The sequence below is a fragment of the Salmo trutta genome, chromosome 13 (assembly GCF_901001165.1).
Source record: "Salmo trutta chromosome 13, fSalTru1.1, whole genome shotgun sequence".
Taxonomy (NCBI): Eukaryota; Metazoa; Chordata; class Actinopteri; order Salmoniformes; family Salmonidae; genus Salmo; species Salmo trutta.
Genome location: NC_042969.1, coordinates 76,031,762 through 76,054,282, shown reverse-complemented (window position 1 = coordinate 76,054,282; position 22,521 = coordinate 76,031,762). Strand labels below are relative to the sequence as shown.

At 43.6% G+C, this 22,521-nt stretch overlaps 2 protein-coding genes across 2 annotated transcripts; one reads left to right on the top strand and one right to left on the bottom strand.

Moving 5' to 3' along the window:
* Positions 1 to 1,723, top strand: LOC115206539 (transcription cofactor HES-6). The gene is made up of 4 exons (XM_029773651.1): positions 1 to 328; positions 446 to 532; positions 639 to 714; positions 859 to 1,723. Exons 1-4 carry the CDS (start codon positions 245 to 247, stop codon positions 1,320 to 1,322), a joined length of 711 nt encoding a protein of 236 aa, XP_029629511.1. The 5' UTR covers positions 1 to 244; the 3' UTR covers positions 1,323 to 1,723.
* A 7,911-nt stretch (positions 1,724 to 9,634) lies between these two features.
* Positions 9,635 to 15,583, bottom strand: LOC115206844 (period circadian protein homolog 2-like). Its single transcript, XM_029774022.1, has 7 exons — positions 15,510 to 15,583; positions 14,059 to 14,286; positions 13,743 to 13,796; positions 13,369 to 13,514; positions 13,095 to 13,173; positions 9,875 to 9,991; positions 9,635 to 9,702 (listed from the first exon to the last, which is right to left on the bottom strand). The coding sequence occupies exons 1-7, from the start codon at positions 15,581 to 15,583 to the stop codon at positions 9,663 to 9,665; spliced, it is 738 nt and encodes a 245-aa protein (XP_029629882.1). The 3' UTR covers positions 9,635 to 9,662.
* Between the last annotated feature and the right edge of the window lie 6,938 nt (positions 15,584 to 22,521).

The window sequence follows — 22,521 nt, the reverse complement described above, 5'->3', positions numbered from 1 at the left end:
GCTAGTGCAGACAAACCACACATTCATATGCAAATGAGTCCTTATAAATACCCAGAACAGCTCTTTAGCGCCAGCAGTACGTTTATCGAAGATTGTACAATAATCAAAGGGTGTCTCGCCTGTCGTGTTTAGATTTTCTCTGACCGGATCCGTTTGCCAGCTGCTCTCTTTCACGGATCGGGAAAATAGCAGTGGAATACAAACTGGGATCAGACTGACTGCACCGCTCGGGCTCAAAACCAACATGGCCCCCTCGGCTCTGCACATCAAGAACGGACTTGGCATGGATGAGGATGACTACTACGGGATTAATAAAGGGGATAGAAAGGTAAGGGGCATCTGTGGTTGTTGTGTCGCTGATCCCATTCTATAGAGTAGCCTACCCTAGTAATGCAGTTATTACATTGTTACAACGCACTAACAGGCCCATGTGTCATTGTTACAGGCGAGAAAACCTTTGGTGGAGAAGAAGAGGCGTGCTCGTATCAATGAGAGTTTGCAGGAGCTCCGGACCTTGCTCGCTGACACCGACGTGAGTTTGGCGCACCTCCCCTGCCGTAGACTCACCTGGCGCACCTGTCATACAATAGAAGCGAATGAAATCTAATATTTTTCGCTTTGTCTCCCCTCGGTTTCAGTCAAAGGTGGAGAACGCAGAGGTTCTGGAGATGACGGTGAAAAAAGTGGAGCATATTCTCAAGGATCGTCCCCAAGGTAAACTGAGCAATGGCATACACTATTGACCCTTTCATCCACTCATTAAAGTGCATTTAGGCATAGATCAGGTGCTGCTTATCATAACGCCCACCGAGGGAGTGCAACTGAATCTAAGTAGGCCTAATTTCCTTTCTTCCTCAGAGACTGACATCATGAACCGGGAGGCCAGCGAGAGGTTTGCAGCAGGCTACATCCAGTGCATGCATGAGGTCCATATGTTTGTGTCCAACTGTCCCGGGATAGACGCGACGGTGGCGGCCGAGCTACTGAACCACCTGCTGGAGTGTATGCCCTTGAACGAGGATCACTTCCAGGACATGGTTATGGATATAATACCGGTCACTTCCAGCAACAACGGCAGCACTTGGCCAGCCGGCGAGGCAGTGTGCGTGGCACTAGCCTCACCCGGATGCAGGAGTATATCCAGCGTCTCTTCCTCGGCCCTCTCCCCCGTCGCCTCCACCACCTCCAGTGAGGACCTGTGCTCTGACCTGTACGAGACAGACAGCGAGCACAACCAGGGCGCTACTGACGCACTGGAGAACCAAGAGGCCCAGAACATGCCCACTATCAGCTACTACAAATCCATGTGGAGGCCCTGGTAGTGGCCCGTACTGGTCAACTGTCTGCCTTTGGAATTTAATAGAATAGTTTGGAGTCTACCTGGCCACAGGTTGTGACATCATCTGTTACATACCTGGAAAGCGCATGCCGCCGGAAATTCACTTCCTGCTATTGCGCAATTGGGAACTGCTCATGTTTGTTTTTGTAAATATCTTAATATGTATAGAGGATTTGCATAAGAAAAAGTTATTGTGATGCCTTGAATAGGCTATAAAAAAATGTTTCCAGTGAAGATTCGTACAGAAAAAAGGCCCTTGTTTATTCGCCCTGTAACCTTTAAAAGAAATGCGTATATTTCCCCAACCACTTGACGCTGTAACAATGTGTAGAATGTTTTGTCCTTAAAATGTCAATGTGATTAATAAAATCATTTAATGAAAATGACAGTCTTCATGTGTAAAATTTGATTGTTTACACCATTTTACAGAATGACCCAAAAGTAATCCAATTAAAAGGCATTTCAAGCTGAATGACTTGACGTCTGTTTGCATAACATTATAAACGATTGGCAGAGTACCTAATATCACAAGGCAATTGAATCGCCCAGTTGACAAACAAAGCAATTAAAAGAGTAACTGCAGCCTGAAACATAAACTAACAACACCAGGCCTCTTACTGGCCAGGTAATTAACCAATTGCCAAAAACTCATTGAAACAAAACGATAGGACTATGAAAGGCCAGTGCCACGCTCCCATAATCAAAATCCATTTCTTGAGGCATTTAATCAATCAGTATTTTTAGAGCACCTGGAAACATCAGTCCACAAATCATGTAGAAGTCAATCTTGTAAGACATATTTGTGAATTGAATATTAGCGCTAAACCATAATAATTACGCACAGCTATCCAAAGCAATTAGCCTACTTGGCCTTTTGACCATGAAAACGCACTCGGGTTCGCTGCATACTGTTAAGAACATGACAGGTCCAATAGGCTAGACTAAGCTATCATGTAAATCTCACGGTGGAGTATGAACACGTTCAACCTCCTTTGCTCATCGATTTGCTTAGACAGACATGTTTCAATCACAATTACAGTAGACCGACTGTGCCCTAATGAGTGCCAATGATAAAGATTAAAGTCCACTGGGGGAAAAAACACTGAAATAGCTGGGTGATTTTGCAACTACAGGCACTTTTGGCATTTCTTATAAAAAAAAAGAACGTTTCATGAAAAATACTTTCATCACGGATGTTAATTTCTTGTCAAATACACATTAATAGATTCACAGACTGTTGTCATCTTTTGATGAAGGAATGAATGGCTAACAAGTCGGATTAGCGTTGAGCAGCCACAGGGGTTTGTAGCTGGTCAAACCTGGGCCACACATTTGGCGAGGTGGAACAACGGTCATGGAAGCAGAGGACGCAATGATTAAAGCTTTGGATCGGCAGGCTACCACTTGACAGAATGGTGACAAAGCCAGCGAGTTGAGAGATACTGACACAGACACAGCTGTAGCCTATAGCTTTGATTCGTCTTTGCACCTGTCAAAGGACATTTCGGAGTAAGAGAAATGTAGACCTAAAGATTCAAGAGTAGGAAAATACATATTTATCACTTAGGCTAATACAAAACGACTTATATCGTTTTTTAAAATAGCAATTCATAGATTTTTGTCATGATGACGTCTGTATCATGAGCCAATTTCCCTATTCGTTTTTCAAAGCCTGTTGCTGCTTGGTAAACCCATAGTTCAAAATGTGCATAAAGCAGTCTATTGCACCATTACAGGGAGCCCGGGTCTGTTTCCCATCTTTATCATAATGGCGCATAATCACCATTAATCTAAGGTGACATATGACATGTTGGTGATATTACCAAATTCGTTTTCGAGTCCTGTGAATGATAAAGGCAAATTAAGAATTGCACAGCATCCTAACGCATCAGCTGCGGATTCGTGATGGTGAATTTCAATTCCGGGGTTAAAGGTTAGTGACCGGTGCCAGTTGGCATGAGGCATTCAAACGTGGATGGGAGCATATGGTTCTGAAACGGATCCCCTGGGACTCCCATTCTATCCATGGATGAGTCTCTCCTCTCAACAGTCTTTGACTCTAAAGAATAATCACTGATCTAACAACAGAAGCTTCGGCCTAGCCCTTCACCGCTCTGACAGTTTCTTGAGCTTTCCCCGCTGTGTTTGATGCTTTCACGCACAACACTCATACAAAGATAACCCTCCCAGAGAAGACACTGAGTCAGGGAAGTCAATATCCCAATAGGCCTATATTACCTGCTGCTTTTGAACAATAGTCACAATCTTACCATCTGGGTTTTTACCTTCTTCATCAGGTTCCAGCCTTAGAATGCAGGGTGAAAACCCCATGGACCACCATCCCAACAAAACAAACCCTTACCTGTCCAGATCAACATGGGGGGAGGAAACTTTAACATTTTAATGCACCTACAAAAACGCAATGAACTGTGCTAAAATATCAGGTTCTCAAAATGGCAATGAGACAAATATACACTGACATATACCATGAGACAAATATACACTGACATATACCATGAGACAAATATACACTTACATATACCATGAGACAAATATACACTGACATATACCATGAGACACATATACACTGACATATACCATGAGACAAATATACACTGACATATGCCATGAGACAAATATACACTGACATATACCATGAGACACATATACACTGACATATGCCATGAGACACATATACACTGACATACGCCTTGAGACAAATATACACTGACATATACCATGAGACACATATACACTGACATATGCCATGAGACACATGTACACTGACATATACCATGAGACACATATACACTGACATATGCCATGAGACACATATACACTGACAACTCAACAGCCTTTGATTCTCAAATGACTGCCTCACCTGGTTCACTAACTACTTCTCAGATAGAGTTCAGTGTGTCAAATCGGAGGGCCTGTTGTCCGGACCTGTGGCAGTCTCTATGGGGGTGCCACAGGGTTCAATTCTCGGGCCGGCTCTTTTCTCTGTATATATCAATGATGTCGCTCTTGCTGCGGGTGATTCTTTGATCCACCTCCACGCAGACGACACCATTCTGTATACTTCTGGCCCTTCTTTGGACACTGTGTTAACAAACCTCCAGACGAGCTTCAATGCCATACAACTCTCCTTCCGTGGCCTCCAACTGCTCTTAAATGCTAGTAAAAGTAAATGCATGCTCTTCAACTGATCGCTGCCCGCCCGCCCGACTAGCATCACTACTCTGGACCGTTCTGACTTAGAATATGTGGACAACTATAAATACCTAGTTGTCTGGCTAGACTGTAAACTCTCCTTCCAGACTCGCATTAAGCATCTCCAATCCAAAGTTAAATCTAGAATCGGCTTCCTATTTCGCAACAAAGCATCCGTCACTCATGATGCCAAACATACCCTCTTAAAACTGACTATCCTACTGATCCTTGAATTCGGCGATGTAATTTACAAAATAACCTCCAACACTCTAATAGCCTCCAACCTCCAACTACTGCATATTGGATGCAGTCTATCACAGTGCCATCTGTTTTGTCACCAAAGCCCCATATACTGCCCAGCACTGCGACCGGCTGGGCCTCGCTACATATTCGTCGCCAAACCCACTGGCTCCAGGCCATCTACAAGTCTTTGCTAGGTAAAGCTCCGCCTTATCTTAGCTTACTGGTCACCATAGCAACACCCACCTGTAGCACGCGCTCCAGCAGGTATATTTAACTGGTCATCCCCAAAGCTAACACCTTTAGCCGCCTTTCCTTCCAGTTCTATGCTCCCAATGACTGGAACGAAATGCAAAAATCACTGAAGTTGGAGACTTATATCTCCCTCACTAACTTCAAGCGTTGCTTACCGATTGCTGCAGCTGTACACAGCCCATCTGTAATTAACACATCCAACCAGCTACTTACCTCATCCTTGCCGTCTCCAGTCCACCTGGCCGTGCTGCTGATCCAGTTTCAACTGTTCTGCCTGCGGCTATGGAACCCTGACCTGTTCACTGGACGTGCTACCTGTCCCAGACCTGCTGTTTTAAACTCTCTAGAGACAGCAGGAGCGGTAGAGATACTCTGATTGATCGGCTATGAAAAGCCAACTGACATTTTCTCCTGAGGTGCTAACCTGTTGCACCCTCGACAACCAATGAGATTATTATTATTTACATTTACATTTAAGTCATTTAGCAGACGCTCTTATCCAGAGCGACTTACAAATTGGTGCATTCACCTTAAGATATTTGACCCTGCTGGTCATCTATGAACATTTGAACATCTTGGCCATGTTCTGTTATGATCTCCACCCAGCACAGCCAGAAGAGGACTGGCCACGCCTCATAGCCTGGTACCTCTCTAGGTTTCTTCCTAGGTTCCTGCCTTTCTAGGGAGTTTTTCCTAGCCACCGTGCTTCTACAAATGCATTGCTTGCTGTTTGGGGTTTTAGGCTGGGTTTCTGTACAGCACTTTGTGACATCAGCTGATGTAAGAAGGGCTTTATAACTACATTTGATTGATTGATTGATCCTCATATTTGTTTTCTGCTCTTTTGCACACCAGTATTTTTACTTGCACATCGTCATCTCCACATATCACTCCAGTGTAAATTGCTAAATTGTAATTATTTCGCCATTATTGGCCTATTTATTGCCTTACCTTCTTACTTAATTTGCTCACACTGTATACAGATTTGTATATTGTGTTATTGACTTTAAACACTTTTTTTAAACGGTTATGACGGTTATTACATTTTTCTGTCGGTCTTCATCCATAACGGTTGGTTACATGGTAATTGTCCCAGCCCTAGGGTTTGAGTCATCCCCAGCGTGAGTGAGTGTCCTGTATGTCTCCACACTGTGAAGGTCCACTGTCAGTGGCTAAATATCGCCCTCTGCTGCTCAGAGTGTGTCATCTGTTACAAGTCAAAGTCTGGGTCGGGGTGGGGGGTGGAGGACTCCTCTGTCTGGGTGGTGGGGGGCTGTCCCCCTTCTCTTCCTCCATGTTAGAAAGGTCCTCCTCGATAGGGGCTGAGGCCGAGTCCTCACAGTGCAAACACTCCTGATGAAATACAAGGATACGTGTTGGTACCCACATGAAGACATAGACTCATCTCTCTGTGTGTGTGTGTGTGTATACATGTGCATGTGTGTTTGAGTGTGAGAGGTGTGTGTGTGTGAAGCCTGACGTTTGATGTACCTTGACGGTGATGGCCTTGGGCAGACCCCCCCCCCCCCTCACCCAGGGCTGTTCCTTCACTAGCTCCCTCTGCTGGATGGAGGAGAAATGCGGCTGATTCTTCTGCATCAGTGTCAGCCTCTGCTGGTCCTCCCTCAACACCTTCTGGATGTCCCTGTACACACCAGGACATAGAGAGAGATAGCTCTGTTATAAATGATTAACAACAGTGCTTCTCATCTCCTCTTCATAGTGTTACCATCATGGCTTTCTTAATTAGCTAATAGCCAATTACTAAGTATGATCATAATTCCTATTTCATTACTTGTTATTATTATCAGCAAACTCTAAAGATAGTGTAGGTCAGTAGAAATCATTGTCTCTATAGTTTGGGCCAACATTCTGTTAGTATGGCTTGAATAGAACCATCATGGTGAAATATTGTTGTCACATGCTACTAACAAAAACGGAGGTAATTATAAGCAAAGAGCAAGTAAACATCCACTTCCTTTCAGCCTTTGATAATGTTTTCAAGCAAGATTCAATAGGAACAGTAATAAAATACCAATAATAAACCAGGTCATAAGAAAAATATCCCCACAATGACCCCCTTCTGCTATTGGTCGGTGGTCCTGTCAATCACTCCCTGTTAGGGCATCTGATAGGTCATCATGATGTTCTCGTCGGCGTTGGCCATGAGCAGCCAGAGGGGTTCCTGGTGGACATACTCGATTAAGTGTTCTCCATCCCCCTCCCCTGGCCTTGACTATGGACTTGGCTCTGTCCAGCCTTAGATTCAGCCTCCACCCTCTCTCTGGCCTTAGCCTTGACCTTGGCCTTCGGGTCATTCTCCAGGGAGTCCACACTGCCAAAGTACTTGCAGGTGTCATTGCTCCCTAAAGACAAGAGGAATATTTAAAGGCATGAGCCTTGAGACAGAGGGATAATGTGAGGTAATGTGAGGTTGAGAGTTTGAGAGAGACACAGTGTTGCAGTTTGGTTGGGCAAGGTGAGGTACAGATGACTGCTGTGTTTGTGCTGACCTTTCCTCCTACCAGAGGCACTGCTGGATGTTCCCCTGTCATTGGACCCGGAACCAGAGCAGGACCAAGATCTACACCCAGATCCAGAACCGGAGCCAGACACAGAGGATGAGTCGGTCTCATCATGTAGCAGGATGTCCAGCAGGTCACAGGAAGAGTCCTCACAGTGCAAACACTGCAGTACAGTGCTGCTGTACAATGCTACTGTACTGCTCCCTGGAGCTCCACTAGGGGGTGCCATGTTGTCCTCTAGCTGCAGCAGGTTGAGCTGCAGGGGCGAGCTGCAGCGAGACAAACAGTGGGGGGAACACAGCCAGCACCTGTCCAGTGGAGGAAGGGGTGGAGGAGAGGGACACTGCCCCCTCTCCGGTCTCAATGGCAAGGGCTTTGGGGGCCTCGGAAGGCAGGCCGAAGGGGAAGGCTTGGGTGGGGTAGGAAGCCTGGGGGACAAACTGAGCCTGCACTGGGAAGGAGGGCTGGGATGGGAAGGCCTGCTGGGTAGTGTAGACCGTCTGTGCTGGGAAAGACAGCTGGATAGAGTAGGCGGTCTGGAAGGGCTGCTGGGTAGTTAAGCCATGCTGGAGGTTAAAGGTATTCTGAGTGGGAATTCCGGGGGATGGATGCTGGGAGGTGTAGGCTGGTTGGGGCTGGTATGGGGGCTGCTCAGGAACGAAGGAAAGTGTATGTGCTGCAGCCATTTCACCAATCTGTCCCAGCTGTCCTATTTCACCCATCTTTGGTCGCCTTTACTTCCAGTTCTCTGCTGCCAATGACTGGAATGAATTGCAAAAATCACAGAAGCTGGAGTCTTATATCTCCCTCTCTAACTTTAAGCATCAGCTGTCAGAGCAGCTTACCGATCACTGTACCTGTACACAGCCAATCTGTAAATAGCACACCCAACTACCTCATCCCCATATTGTTACTTATCCTCTTGCTCTTTTGCACCCCAGTATCTCAACTTGCACATCATCATCTGCACATCTATCACTCCAGTGTTAATGCTAAATTGTAATTATTTCGCCTCCATGGCCTATTTATTGCCTTACCTCCCTACTCTTCTACGTTTGCACAAACTGTACATATATTTTTCTATTGTGTTATTGACTGTACGTTTGTTTATTCCATGTGTAACTCTGTGTTGTTGTCTGTGTCACACTGCTTTGCTTTATCTTGGCCAGCTCACAGTTGTAAATGAGAACTTGTTCTCAACTGGCCTACCTGGTTAAATAAAGGTGAAGAAAAAAAAACCCTGGGGCTAAGCTTCCTGCCATCCAGGACCTCTATACCAGGCGGTGTCAGAGGAAGGCCCTAAAAATTGCTAGACCAGCCACCCTAGTCATAGACTGTTCTTTCTGCTACCACATGGCAAATGGTACCAGAGCGCCAAGTCTATGTCCAAGAGGCTCCTCAACAGCTTCTACACCCAAGTCATAAGACTCCTGAACATCTAACCAAATGGCTACCTAGACTATTTGAATTGCCTGCCCCCCCCCCCCTTTACACTGCTGCTAGTCTCTGTTATTATCTATAGTCACTTCTGATGAGTCCAAATTTGAGACCGCCGTGTCTTTGTGAGATGCAGAGTAGGTGAACGGATGATCTCTGCATGTGTAGTTCCCACCGTGAAGCATGCATGGAGAATGCAGTGTAGGAGGAGAACTGGTACTTCCTCTCCACCGTGACGGGGGGGATACAGCTCTCCAGATACCTGATGACACTGTCCAGACAGCTGATCTGCTGGTAGGAGTAGACAGTCTGGTCGTTACAGGTGAGCTCCTCCACACTGGCAGTAGCAGTACTGTCCTTGACAAGCAGAGGGGGCACCGCTGAGTCCTTCAGAAACGCCACAGGACTCTTATGCTGCTGTGCTCCTGCTGGAGACACATCTGTTAGCAAACACACACTCTCACAGACATGTGCATACACACACACACATTTACAAACTAAAAAATGTCAATATTTCCCAACACACACACACACGCACCACTTACTGTCTGTGGTTTTCCTGGATTCAGGTTTGGAGGAAGAGGGAGAGGGAGAGGGAGAGGGAGAGGGAGAGGGAGAGGGAGAGGGAAAGTAGACCTGCTGGTCCTGACTCTTCAACATGTGGTCCCTTTTACAGATCTCCTGGAATGTCCTCTGTAAGACACAGAGAGAGAGAGTGAGAGAGAGAGAGAGAGAGCGAGAGAGAGAGAGATGGTGTGAGTGGGGAAGAGAGACAGAGCAAGTGATCTAGCCGAGAAAATAACAAGACAATGATTTAGAATACTGAAGACAACCAGAAGAAATGTAGAGAGTGGTACCAACTCACCGGCTTGGATTTGCCTGGTTCATCAACCACATTCCTGTTCTCAATGGTTTTCCCATTCCCGTGGTAACCGTTGCTGCCATGGTTACCGTAACCACTGGAGCCCATGTTGTGGACCGGCTGTAGGAGGACAAGAAAGTGTTGTTATAGAAACACACAGATGTGATTTTATTACGATCTCTTTTAGTCCTAATTTGGACTAATCTTCCAAGAGTCCTTAAACATAAAAGTACCATTTATAATACGATCCCATTTTAACATATAACACACTGTTACTAACAGACATAATACACTGACATATTGACCAGATAAATACTCTAACAGTCTAAAAAGACAGATTGATTCCTTCATCTACCATAGTCTTGCACAACCTTCCAATTTATTATATTTAAATGGTTCTAAATTATTGCTTGAATTTACACTACCTTTCAAAAGTTTGGGGTCACTTAGAAATATCCTTGTTTTTGAAAGAAAAGCACATTTTCTGTCCACTAAAATAACATCAAATTGATCAGAAATATAGTGTTGACATTGTTAATGTTGTAAATGACTATTGTAGCTGGAAACGGCAGATTTTTTATGGAATATCTACATAGGCGTACAGAGGCCCATTATCAGCAACCATCACTCCTGTGTTCCAATGGAACGTTGTGTTAGCTAATCCAAGTTTATCATTTTAAAAAGGCTAATTGGTCATTAGAAAACCCTTTTGCAATTATACTAGCACTGCTGAAAACAGTTGTTCTGATTAAAGAAGCAATAAAACTGGCCTTCTTTAGACGAGTTGAGTATCTGGAGCATCAGCATTTGTTGGTTCGATTACGGGCTCAAAATGGCCAGAAACAAAGAACTTCCTTCTGAAACTTGTCAGTCTATTCTTGTTCTGAGAATGAAGGCTATTCCATGCGAGAAATTGCCAAGAAATTGAAGATCTGGTACAACGCTGTGTACTACTCCCTTTACAGAACAGCGCAAACTGGCTCTAACCAGAACAGAAAGAGGAGTGGGAGGCCCCGGTGCACAACTGAGCAAGAGGACGAGTACATTAGAGTTTCTAGTTGACGTTGAGACCGGTGTCTTGTTGATTGATGACCAACCAAGAGCATTGAGCATGACTACAACAGAAGAACCATATCTCCACCTTAAAACAATCCTTGCTGCTTTGTTCTGTTCAATCTGCAGCCTCCTAATTTCACTTGCTGATGCATTTCCCCAGACCACAGAACAGTAGTTCACCTGACTCTCAATTAATGCTTGGGTTGTTTGACCACAGAACAGTAGTTCACCTGACTCTCAATTAATGCTTGGATTGTTTGCTTAATAATCTTTCCCGGTAAATATTTAACTATCTTTCTGATTATGCATGCAGTTAATTGTTATTATTATTTTTTACATAGATTAGTTATTTGAGACAACGGTAAGCAGTTGTCAAACTGCACCCTAGGCAGTTTGGTTTCTGCCACTTCCTCAATTAATACTTATCCCATACATAATTGTATCCCACAATCAACTGCTGTGCAACCTGATACACTACACACCACAATCAACTGCTGTGCAACCTGATACACTACACACAACAATCAACTGCTGTGCAACTTGATACACTACACACAACAATCAACTGCTGTGCAACCTGATACACTACACACCACAATCAACTGCTGTGCAACCTGATACACTACACACAACAATCAACTGCTGTGCAACCTGATACACTACACACAACAATCAACTGCTGTGCAACCTGATACACTACACACAACAATCAACTGCTGTGCAACCTGATACACTACACACAACAATCAGCTGTGTTGGCATTTTCCTGGTGGAACAGACCAATGTAACCTTGGTGTTCAAAAGAAGTTTGTTCCAGCAAACCCACTCCCTGATTTTTCCCAGATCTACTTCTAGAGCTTGCTGTACCTGTTGAACTGATTGTCTTGCTGTATAAATTGTAGTATCATCTGCAAATATAGTAGCTTGAGTTAAGGCATAAGGAAGGTCATTGGTATATATTAAGTAAAGAAGTGGCTGCCCTGAAGTATTCCACAGTTTAAAGCATGACTGTTTCTTGTCAGTTAGATATGATTACCAAATTCAATGCTGCCTCCTTAAACCCATAATGCAATCATTTTGTCCAAATTATTTCATGATCCACTTATCAAATGCTGCACTAAAATAAAAAAAATAGTACACCCACAAACCTGTCTTTATTCATAGCATTGAGCCTCTGGTCAGTCATGTCAACCAATGCAGTGGTAGTGGAATGCTTTTTGCGATAAGCATGCTGATTGGCTGTAATCAGATCATTCTTTTCCATGTACTCCCATATTTGTCTATTCACAATAATGAATAGAGCGCCGCCTCTGGGTGAGCATTTTCTTGTTTGCATATGGTGGAATACAGCTCATTCAATGCTGTCTTAGTGCTAGCCTCAGTCTGTGGTGGTATGTAAACAGCTATGGAAAATACAGATGAAAACTCTCTAGGTAGATAGTGTGGTCTACAGCTTATCATGAGATACTCTACCTCAGGTGAGCAATAACTCGAGACTTCCTTAGATATCGTGCACAAACTGTTATTTACAAAATTACATAGTTCCGCCACCCCTTGTCTTACCAGACGCCACTGTTCTACCCTGCTGGTACAGCGTATAACCAGCCAGATGTATGTTGATAGTGTCATCGTTTAGCCACAACTCCGTGAAGCATAAGATATTACAGTTTTGAATGCCCCGTTGGTAGTTTAATCTACCGTGTAGGTCATTGATTTATTCTCCAAAGATCGCACGTTTGCTAGCAGAATGGACGGAAGTAGAGGTTTATTCAATCGCCTACGAATTATCAGCAGGCAGCCCGCCCTCTGGCCCCTTTTTCTCTGCCTCCTCTTCGCGCAAATCACAGGAATCTGTGCCTGTTCCCGAGAAAGCAGTATATCATTCGCGTCGGGCTCTTCAGACTCTTTAAGGAAAAAAAGGATTCTGCTTGTCCGTGGTGAGTAATCGCAGTCCTGATGTCCAGAAGTTATTTTCGGTCATAAGAGACGGTAGTGGCAACTTTATGTACAAAGTAAGTTACAAACAAACAAACAAACAAACAAACAAACAAAAAAACACAATCGGTTGGGGACACGTAAAACATCAGCCTTCTTCTCTGGCGCCATTTTTTCTTGAGCCTTGCACATAAACAGATGAGGTGTTGTGTATAAATGTTAATGACCTCACCTCTCATCTATGTCCTGGAACACACAGCTGGGTGTGTGTGTCATGGTGAAGATACACTTGTCAGAAGGGATCCTGGGGGCTGGGAAGGAAAACAGAAACAGATAGAAATGATGTAAAAAAGACAGATTGTGTTGAGTGTGTGTGTGTTAGGCTGTGAATGGGCATTAGGCTTGAATGTATGTGTGCATTCTAGTGTGTGTATGAGACTCACTGTTCGATAGTGCTGAGAGAGACATTGAGATCTCAGAGAGACTGATGTCTGTGTGTGTCTTACCATCGTAGCCCGACTGTACCCTCTCAGCCAGTAGCAGCCAGCAGGACTGTTCCTCAGCCAACTCAGCAACCTGGACCTTCATCAGGTAGGGGGTCATACGGAACAGGAAGTACTGCAGGCTCCCTCCTCTCCCACATCCACCACTATGCACCACACACACAGAGCATGGAGTCACAACATACATACATACATACCAACGCTACCTCCCCCTGTTCAACACTAAATTGCTTCTTTACATCATACAGAACTCCTTAGTAGAGTCACTAACCACTAGGTGGTGATAAAAGACCAAAGCTGACTCCCTCATCCCATCCCTCCTCTCTCCCTACCACTCTAATCCTCCCCCTTATGATCGATGGTTTCCTGCTCAACTGATGCGGCAGAAGGAGGATTTCTCCAGCCTGCACTCCGTGGGAGATGATTCTGAGGGAGAGAGAGCGAGAGAGAGTTATATATATATATATATATATATATATATATATATATATATATATATATCCAAGCAGCCAGATTAATCCGGTTGAGTCTACTTCCAACAGCCTACCTGCTGCTCATCAATATCCACTGGATATGCCTGCAGACGTGCTTCATCATGCGTATACATGGGTACTGTAGTAACAGCTTGTATCGTTGAGTGCATAGAAGGGAAGCGATACGTCTGTGTGTGTAGAAGGGTCATAGGTAGCTGTTCCAGTGCACATGCTCCAGGAGGGCAGATGGTAGGGTGTGGGGAAGCTGTAGAACACATTGACATCCTGAGGGGTCAGGAACTCTACAAACTTAGCGTTGGTGAACTGCTCCCGATTGCAGTGCAAGATGGTCGCCACCTGGTCCGAGATGTACACTATCTTCTCTGTGATGAGAGAGACAGCCACAGCAAAAACATAATAAACATAAATAAATACAAATATCCTGAACCTGGTTATAACATTGCATTAATTGTACTGTAATTGTAGAAATGTGCTATTGGCAAAAAAACATAGAAACAAATAAACCCCCCAAAAAGATAAATCGGTCTGTTTCAGAATGGTCTGAACCTTTGCTGATTTGGTGGTCATTATCAGGAAAGTCAAGGGTACTCCTCTGTCTGTATCTGAAATAGACGCACTGTCTGTCTGTCTGTCTGTCTGTCTGTCTGTCTGTCTGTCTGTCTGTCTGTCTGTCTGTCTGTCTGTCTGTCTGTCTGTCTGTCTGTCTGTCTGTCTGTCTGTCTGTCTGTCTGTCTGTCTGTCTGTCTGCCTGCCTGCCTGCCTGCCTGTCTGCCTGTCTGTCTGTCTGTCTGTCTGTCTGTCTGTCTGTCTGTCTGTCTGTCTAAGAACACATTATGTTCCCTCACTAAAGTGCTCTTCAACCTGTACAGACTACAGGAGATGGATTATTTTGTGGAGTTTCAAGTGTTTTATGGAACCAGTAAGGGAAAGTAAAGACATTTTGGCTGGCAACAACACACTTTTCCCTGAGAGAAGAGACTTCACTGGGACTAATGTGCCATAGTCATTGATAAAAAAAAACTCATTTTTGAGTGGGAGCAAATTGTACAAACAGTACAATTTGTTATTTGTTGAAATGTGTTGCAGGCAGCATATCCCACATGGGTTGGCAAAGGAACGTAATACACTTTTTCATTTGGTTGTGTGCAGTGGTGTAAAGTACTTTAAAGTAGTAAAAATACAAACACTGGGCCAGTAAGCAGTAACTGAAATGTCGCTGGTTCGAATCCCTGAGCCAACTAGGTGACAACTCTGTCGATGTGCCCTGGAGCAATGCACTTAACCCTACTTGCTCTGGATAAGAGCTTCTGCTAAATTACATAAATGTAAAATGTTAACCTCAGACCTTATTTTCTGCGTTTATCCTAAAAGCCTATTCCTTCCATATCCATTTTCTCCCATATGAATGGCCGAACCAACCAGATGTAACTAATTTCCGCTTCCTGTTCACCCAGAGAGGGGCGTCAACCTCCCGTTGTAGAGGAACTTCGTCTGCTATGTGGTCACTTCCTGAACCCTTTCTGTTCTATCAGACCATCTCCACAGACCATCTTTGCATTTGATGAATCAATGACCCAACCAGCTCAGTGAGAGGTACCTGGTAAACCACCTCTGTTTACTCCACTGCCAGATGTTCTGTGATAAAGTTACAGCATCATCATCATCATCGTCGCCATGGATGCAGGCGCCAGAGAGAGGTGTTTACACAGCAGACGACATTCCATCTTTTCAGTTCAATAAGCCAAGGATGGAGAAACCACAGTTCCATCTGCTAATCTAGTTGTTCCAGCGGTACTGAACAGATCAGTACAAAAACAGACAATGTATCTGCAAAATTGTCTGTTGTATAACAAATTGTAGCATGAACCAATCACATTAGAGCCCTGTGAGATGTGCCTATAATAAGATGTACCTCCATGACCAGCCAGGGGACACAGCTACCTGTACAATTGTCTGTTGCATAAGACCAATCACATAAGACCTCTGTGAAATCACAGGTACCACCATGAACAGCCAGGGGACGCAGCTAAAGCCTGGGCGTGATGGACATATCATCTATGTACTTAAAAAGCGAATGGAGGACGCTTTTCCCCATGGTTTATTTTCAAGCCAGCCAGGTAAGTTATACTCCTGTTGTAAAGATAAGCAATGTGCTTAATATTAGAAAAATGTAGAAATAAATTTAGTCGGCCTAGCCTATAGAAAGCTGATGGGATCCTCCTTTTTTTAATAGAGGCCATCACTCTGTTTTCTCATGAAATTGCATAGCCTATAGAAACGTTAAGCAACATGAGCTCATGGGCTCTCATGAAGTGTTTGATTCGATTTTTGATTACATTTGCATTGATGTCAGAGAGATTAGACGGCCAATAGAGTGCTGAGTACGAGGAAGTTAACAAGTTTGGTAGGTTACTAATGACCATCAGCAGCATCAGAGCTTGGAGAATCCTACTGTAATTACCTTGACTAAACTTTAACTGCCTTCATAACTTGTTACCGCCGGTGTGGCGGTAATACAGTCACTGCAAAAGCCCTGCCCCTGGGTCAGCAGGTTCAGGAACATGATCCTCTCCTGAGATACTATCAAATCAAAGTTTATTGGTTGCACACAAAGTTTTGCAAATGTTATCGCAGGTGCAGTGAAATGGTTACACAAGAGATTCTCTATGGAGCCAAACAGAGACACTCTCTTAGGCGTGATTCATCCATAAACGAACAGCTACTGTAGCAACAGTTTTAGCCGCAAACCAGAGCTGTGATCAGGAGAATCAGTCAGAAAGGTATTAAAATTGCCCTGATCAGGAAAACTCAATACACACACAAAGACTTCTTCAGTCGAAGCCTCAGTCTACCCTTGAAGGCCAGGCCATTGACTAGTCTAAGATGACATACTGTATGATTATTCAATGTTGTTTGTTTTGTTACCATTTCCTGCCCTTTCCAACCAGACTAAGTCTGAGACTGGTTCGATCTAGCTCAACCATTTCTAAAGAGAGGTCCTAAAAGGTGAGACAGCTATCCTGTTACATACACACTAACACATACACACACACACACACACACACACACACACACACACACACACACACACACACACACACACACACACACACACACACACACACACACACACACACACACACACACACCAATGCACTCTCACACCCATTCCAATGCACTCTCACACCCATTTCCAAGATTTTATTTGAATGTGAAATATGACAGAGTTGCATGAAGAGAATTCTGGTCTGACATTCAGTTAAATTATCCCAACCTTACATTACATACATTAACCAGCTAAACAGAGCCTACATAGATGCCGGTATAACAATAAAACCTAGAAACATTACAAAACAGAGAAACATAAAACACTTGTCATGACGTTGCCCTCTTTGGGTACAGCGCGCACAGTTGACCCCCTCCCCCTGCACTTCTTCACCATCTCCCTCTGTCTCCTACACCCAGGCTGCTGTGATCAGAAGGGGTCGTAAATTCCTAAGAAAATGTCCCACCTCATGGCCACAGTATATAGAGACAGAGTGTTTTCATGGAGAGACAAAGGAATTCTTCCACCTCACAGGACGAGATAATCGAACAACATTTATGTTCTGGAGAAGGTATAAAAGATAGGTAAAGAATCCAGCTACGAACTGGTCCGTTTGGTACAATTTTGTGAAACTCATGAGAGACAATACGGCCATATTACCATAATAATGTTTATATACTAGCCTCAGCTATGAGACTTACATCTAAATGGTTGTATAAAATTAATGAATAAGGATAAAGCTATTTGGAATATGTTGGGATGCTTGTAAGATGTTAATGTGAGAGAATTGTATTTTCTGTTTAAAGTTTTACCAAGTCATCGGCACGCCCCCATGAACAGACGAGACCTGGCGTCATGAGACAGCCTTTTTCTGTCATTCCGAATAAAACCCCCACCCAGGGTTTCTTTCCCCAGACCAGGCCTCCACTCCATTACGAGTTGGCTAATAGGTTTGACCATGCATCCCTCTACTGAACTTTAACCATACCATGTGGTTAAACTATTAGACTATCGATACAGAATAAGAACAAGTCTTTGATATGAATTACTAGTCTGCAGCTAGGAATTCGGTATCATTGAACGCGAAGACTGATGAAATATCTGTCCTATAACGACATGAACGAATGTCACTTTGAAAGATTCATTCTAACCAAGAGAGAGAGAGAGAGAACTCTCCAACAGAACGACCTTTCCAACAAAGATCCCGACGACAGACTGAGCGTAAATATATATATTGATGGCAATTGTTCCCGAATGAGTGAGCGTTCATGTGCAAAGGGTTAGCATTTCAATTGTTAATATTTATCACCTCTGTAGTGTCTTCTCAGCTGACCCCCACCTCCCTTTTGTTTAACAAGCCGCAATGCCGGTTTAGCCCACTAGGGCACATTCTCCTATCATTTCCTTGTAACCATATCTGTTTGATTATGCATTTCTGTGAATGATTTAGTTTAGTAAATAAATGATTTTAAGACAATTGATGTATGGATGACTCATAGTGAAGACTGGCTTCGTGCAGATAACCAACAATTTACGACGTTTGGAATGAGACTGACTAAGGTAAAGAACACGTCATTAAATCAGAAGACTCAGAGATCAGATATTATGATATCTGAAAGTTATATTAGGAAAATTATAACTTTGTAATCTGAATATTTTCCTTGGTGCCCCGACCTCCTAGTGAATTACAGTTACACGATTAATCAGTTTAATCGCGTAATAATAATTTGATAAAATTAAAATTAAGTTTATCAAATAATTTGATATTTGATTAACATGTCTTCCGTTTTAATGATGCCAAAGACACGACACACTTTACAAAACACAATACATAAGCCTATCAGATTATATGAGCTTCCCGTTGGACCAGCAGCGCTTCATGGAGAGCAGAGCTAAGTCCCTCAGCACCCTAGCACAGAGCTGAGTCCCTCAGCAGTCTAGCACAGAGCTGAGTCCCTCAGCACCTTAGCACAGAACTGAGTCCCTTAGCACCCTAGCAGAGAGCTGAGTCCCTCAGAACCCATCCAGCCAACTTGACACAATTGTGGGAAGCATTGAATTCAACATGGGCCAGCATCCCTTGTGGAACACTTTCAACACCTTGTACAGTCCATGCCCGATGAATTGAGGCTGTTCTGAGGGCACAAGTGGGTGCAACTCAATATTAGGAAGGTGTTCCTAATGTTCTGTACACTCAGTGTATATGTAATAGCAAGTAACACTTAAGAATGACAGACAGTCAGTGACAACAGAGGAGCACAAGGAGACGCAAAGACAGATAGTGACTACAGAGGACAACAAGGAGAATCACAGCAAACAGATGGACAGCTAGAAACAGTAGAGAAGATGCTGAGACAGATTACAAACAGGGAGGCAACAGAGGCACCTGCCAGCGGGACACCTGTCGACAACTTCTGGTGAAATTGGAGGGCACCAATTCAAATAAATAATCATAAAAATTATGGCTATCAAACATCTAGGTACATATAAGTGTCTTATATCAGTTAAAAGCTTAAATTATTGTTAATCTAACGGCATTGTCCGATTTACAATAGGCTTTACAGCAAAAGCATGCCATGCGATTGTTTGAGGATGGCGCCCCACATCAAAATATTTTTCAACCAGCACAGGCTTCATAAAATCACAAATAGCGATTAAATATTCACTTACTTTTTGAAAATATTCCTCTGATTTGCAATCCAAAGGGTCCCAGCTACAACATGCATGGTCATTTTGTTAGATAAAATCCTTCTTAATATGCCAAAAAGTCTGTTTAGTTGGCGCCATCGATTTGAGTAATCCACTCGTTCAACATGCAGAGAAAGAAATCCAAAAAGCTACCACTAAACTTTGTTAAAACAAATCAAAATACGTTCTATTTAATCCTCAAGTACCCTAAAATGTAATTAAACTATAATATTTCATACGGAAAGAAGTATGTTCAATAGGAAAGTAAAGTTATCAGGTGCGTGTCCTCTTCGTTGCACGCGCACAGACTGATTTCCAACTCTGACTGCCAGTACCAAAACTCAAAATTCTTCCTCGTTTGGGAAGAAACAAGCCTGAAACTATAAACAAAGACTGTGGACATCTAGTGGAAGCCATAGGAATTGCAATCTGGGAGCTGGAATTGCATATACCCCATAGCCTTGGGCTCTCAAAAAATATATATTTTTCAGGTTGGATTTTCACCTACCATATCAAATGTGTTATAGTCTCATACATTATTTTAACATTTCTACAAACTTCAAAGTGTTTTCTATCCAATGGTACCGATTATATGCATATCCTGGCTTCTGGGCCAGAGTAACTGCCAGTTTACTTTGGGCATGTCAGTCAGACAAGAAGTGGAGAAAAATATACCCTAGCCCATTAAAATATTGACCGTATTTTACTGTAGGCCTATGTAGAACATGTAACGTTAACTAGAGCATGCGAAGATCAGTATTGTTGGTTATGCAACTCATTTTTGCGTTAAACATTTATTTATATATATATATATATATATATATACAAAAATGAATACAAAACCAACTTGTGCCCCCCGGAAGAATGCGATATCCTTTTCTGAATATATATAAATGATTTACTCCTATTTGTGGACAGGTCCGACGTATTTAATTATTTCTGCATCTAGTATTGCAAATATTTCTCAGTGAATGCCAGGCAGACGATGTGACACACTGCACTACAATTATTCTTCTGCTTACTTCATGTTGGCCTAGTACTGGTGTCGAATCCTCAAGCTCAAAGCGTGACCTAAATTCAGACTCCTCCCTTGCTTCTCCCATGCCTCTCCATCATTGGCTGCAAGCTCGGGGTTTCCATGGAAAACACGTTACGGTAAGACATCCATTTCATCTCATTGGTCCAAACATCAAGACTGATATAAAATAGTTAGCCTCTGCACAATGCCTAATATTAAGGAAGTCCCGAGGTATTGCTCGCATAAGGTAGAGTTAAACTGTAGATCACACTATCTACTAAAATAGTTTCCAACTATATTTTTCATAGCCATCTATTAACCACCACAAACCGATGCTGGCACTAAGATGACACTCAACGAGCTGTATAAGGTCATAAGCAAACACAAAATGCTTTATCCAGAAGCGGCACTCCTATTGGCCTGGGACTTTAATGCAGGCAAACTTAAATCCGTTTTACCTCATTTCTACCAGCATGTTACATGTGCAACCGGAGGAAAAAAACTCTAGACCACCTTTACTCCACACACAGACACGCATACAAAGCTCTCCCTCGCCCTCCATTTGGCAAATCTGACCATAATTCTATCCTCCTGATTCCTGCTTACAAACAAAAACTAAAGTAGGAAGAATCAGTTATTCGCTCAATATGGAAGTGGTCAGATGACACGGATGCTATGCTACAAGACTGTTTTGCTAAGACAGACTGGAATATGTTCCGGGATTCATCCAATGGCATTGAGGAGTATACCACCTCAGTCACCGGCTACATCAATAAGTGCATCGACAACGTCATCTCCACAGTAACCGTACATTCATATCCCAACCAGAAGCCATGGATTACAGGCAACATCCGTACCGAGCTAAAGGCTAGAGCTGCCGCTTTCAAGGAGCGGGACTCTAATATGGACGCTTATAAGAAATCCCACTATGCTCTCATACGAACCATCAAACAGGCAAAACGCCAATACAGAACTAAGATTGAATCCTACTGCATCGGCTCTGACGCTGGTCGGATGTGGAAGGGCTTGAAAACTATTATGGACTACGAAGGGAATCCTAGCCTTGAGCTGCCCAGTGATGCAAGCCTACTAGATGAGCTAAATGCCTTTAATGCTCGCTTTGAGGCCAGCAACACTGAAGCATGCATGGGCGCACCAGCTGTTCCGGATGACTGCGTGATCACGCTCTCTGTAGCCGATGTGAGCAAGACCTTTGAAAATGTCAACATTCATAAAGCCACGGGGCCAGACGGATTAGCAGGACATGGAGAATAAGTCCATGGAGAGTAAGAACACCTCCTCCCAACTGCCCACTGCACTGAGGATAGGAAACTCTGTCACCACCGATAAGCCCACTATAATTGAGAATTTCAATAAGCATTTTTCTACGGCTGGCCATGCTTTCCACCTAACTACCCCTACTGCATTCAACAGCACTGCACCCCCCACAGCTACTCGCCCAAGCCTCCCCCATTTCTCCTTCTCCCAAATCCATTCAGCTGATGTTCTGAAAGAGCTGCAAAATCTGGACCCCTACAAATCAGCTGGGCTTGACAATCTGGACCCTTTCTTTCTAAAATTATCTGCCGAAATTATTGCAACCCCTATTACTAGCCTGTTCAACCTCTCTTTCGTGTCGTCTGAGATTCCCATAGATTGGAAAGCAGCTGCTGTCATCCCCCTCTTCAAAGGAGGTGACACTCTTGACCCAAATTGCTACAGACCTATATCCATCCTACCCTGCCTTTCTAAGGTCTTCGAAAGCCAAGTCAACAAACTGATTACCGACTATTTCGAATCCCACCGCACCCTCTCCGCTATGCAATCTGGTTTCAGAGCTGGTCATGGGTGCACCTCAGCCACGCTCAAGGTCCTAAACGACATCGTAACCGCCATCGATAAGAAACAAT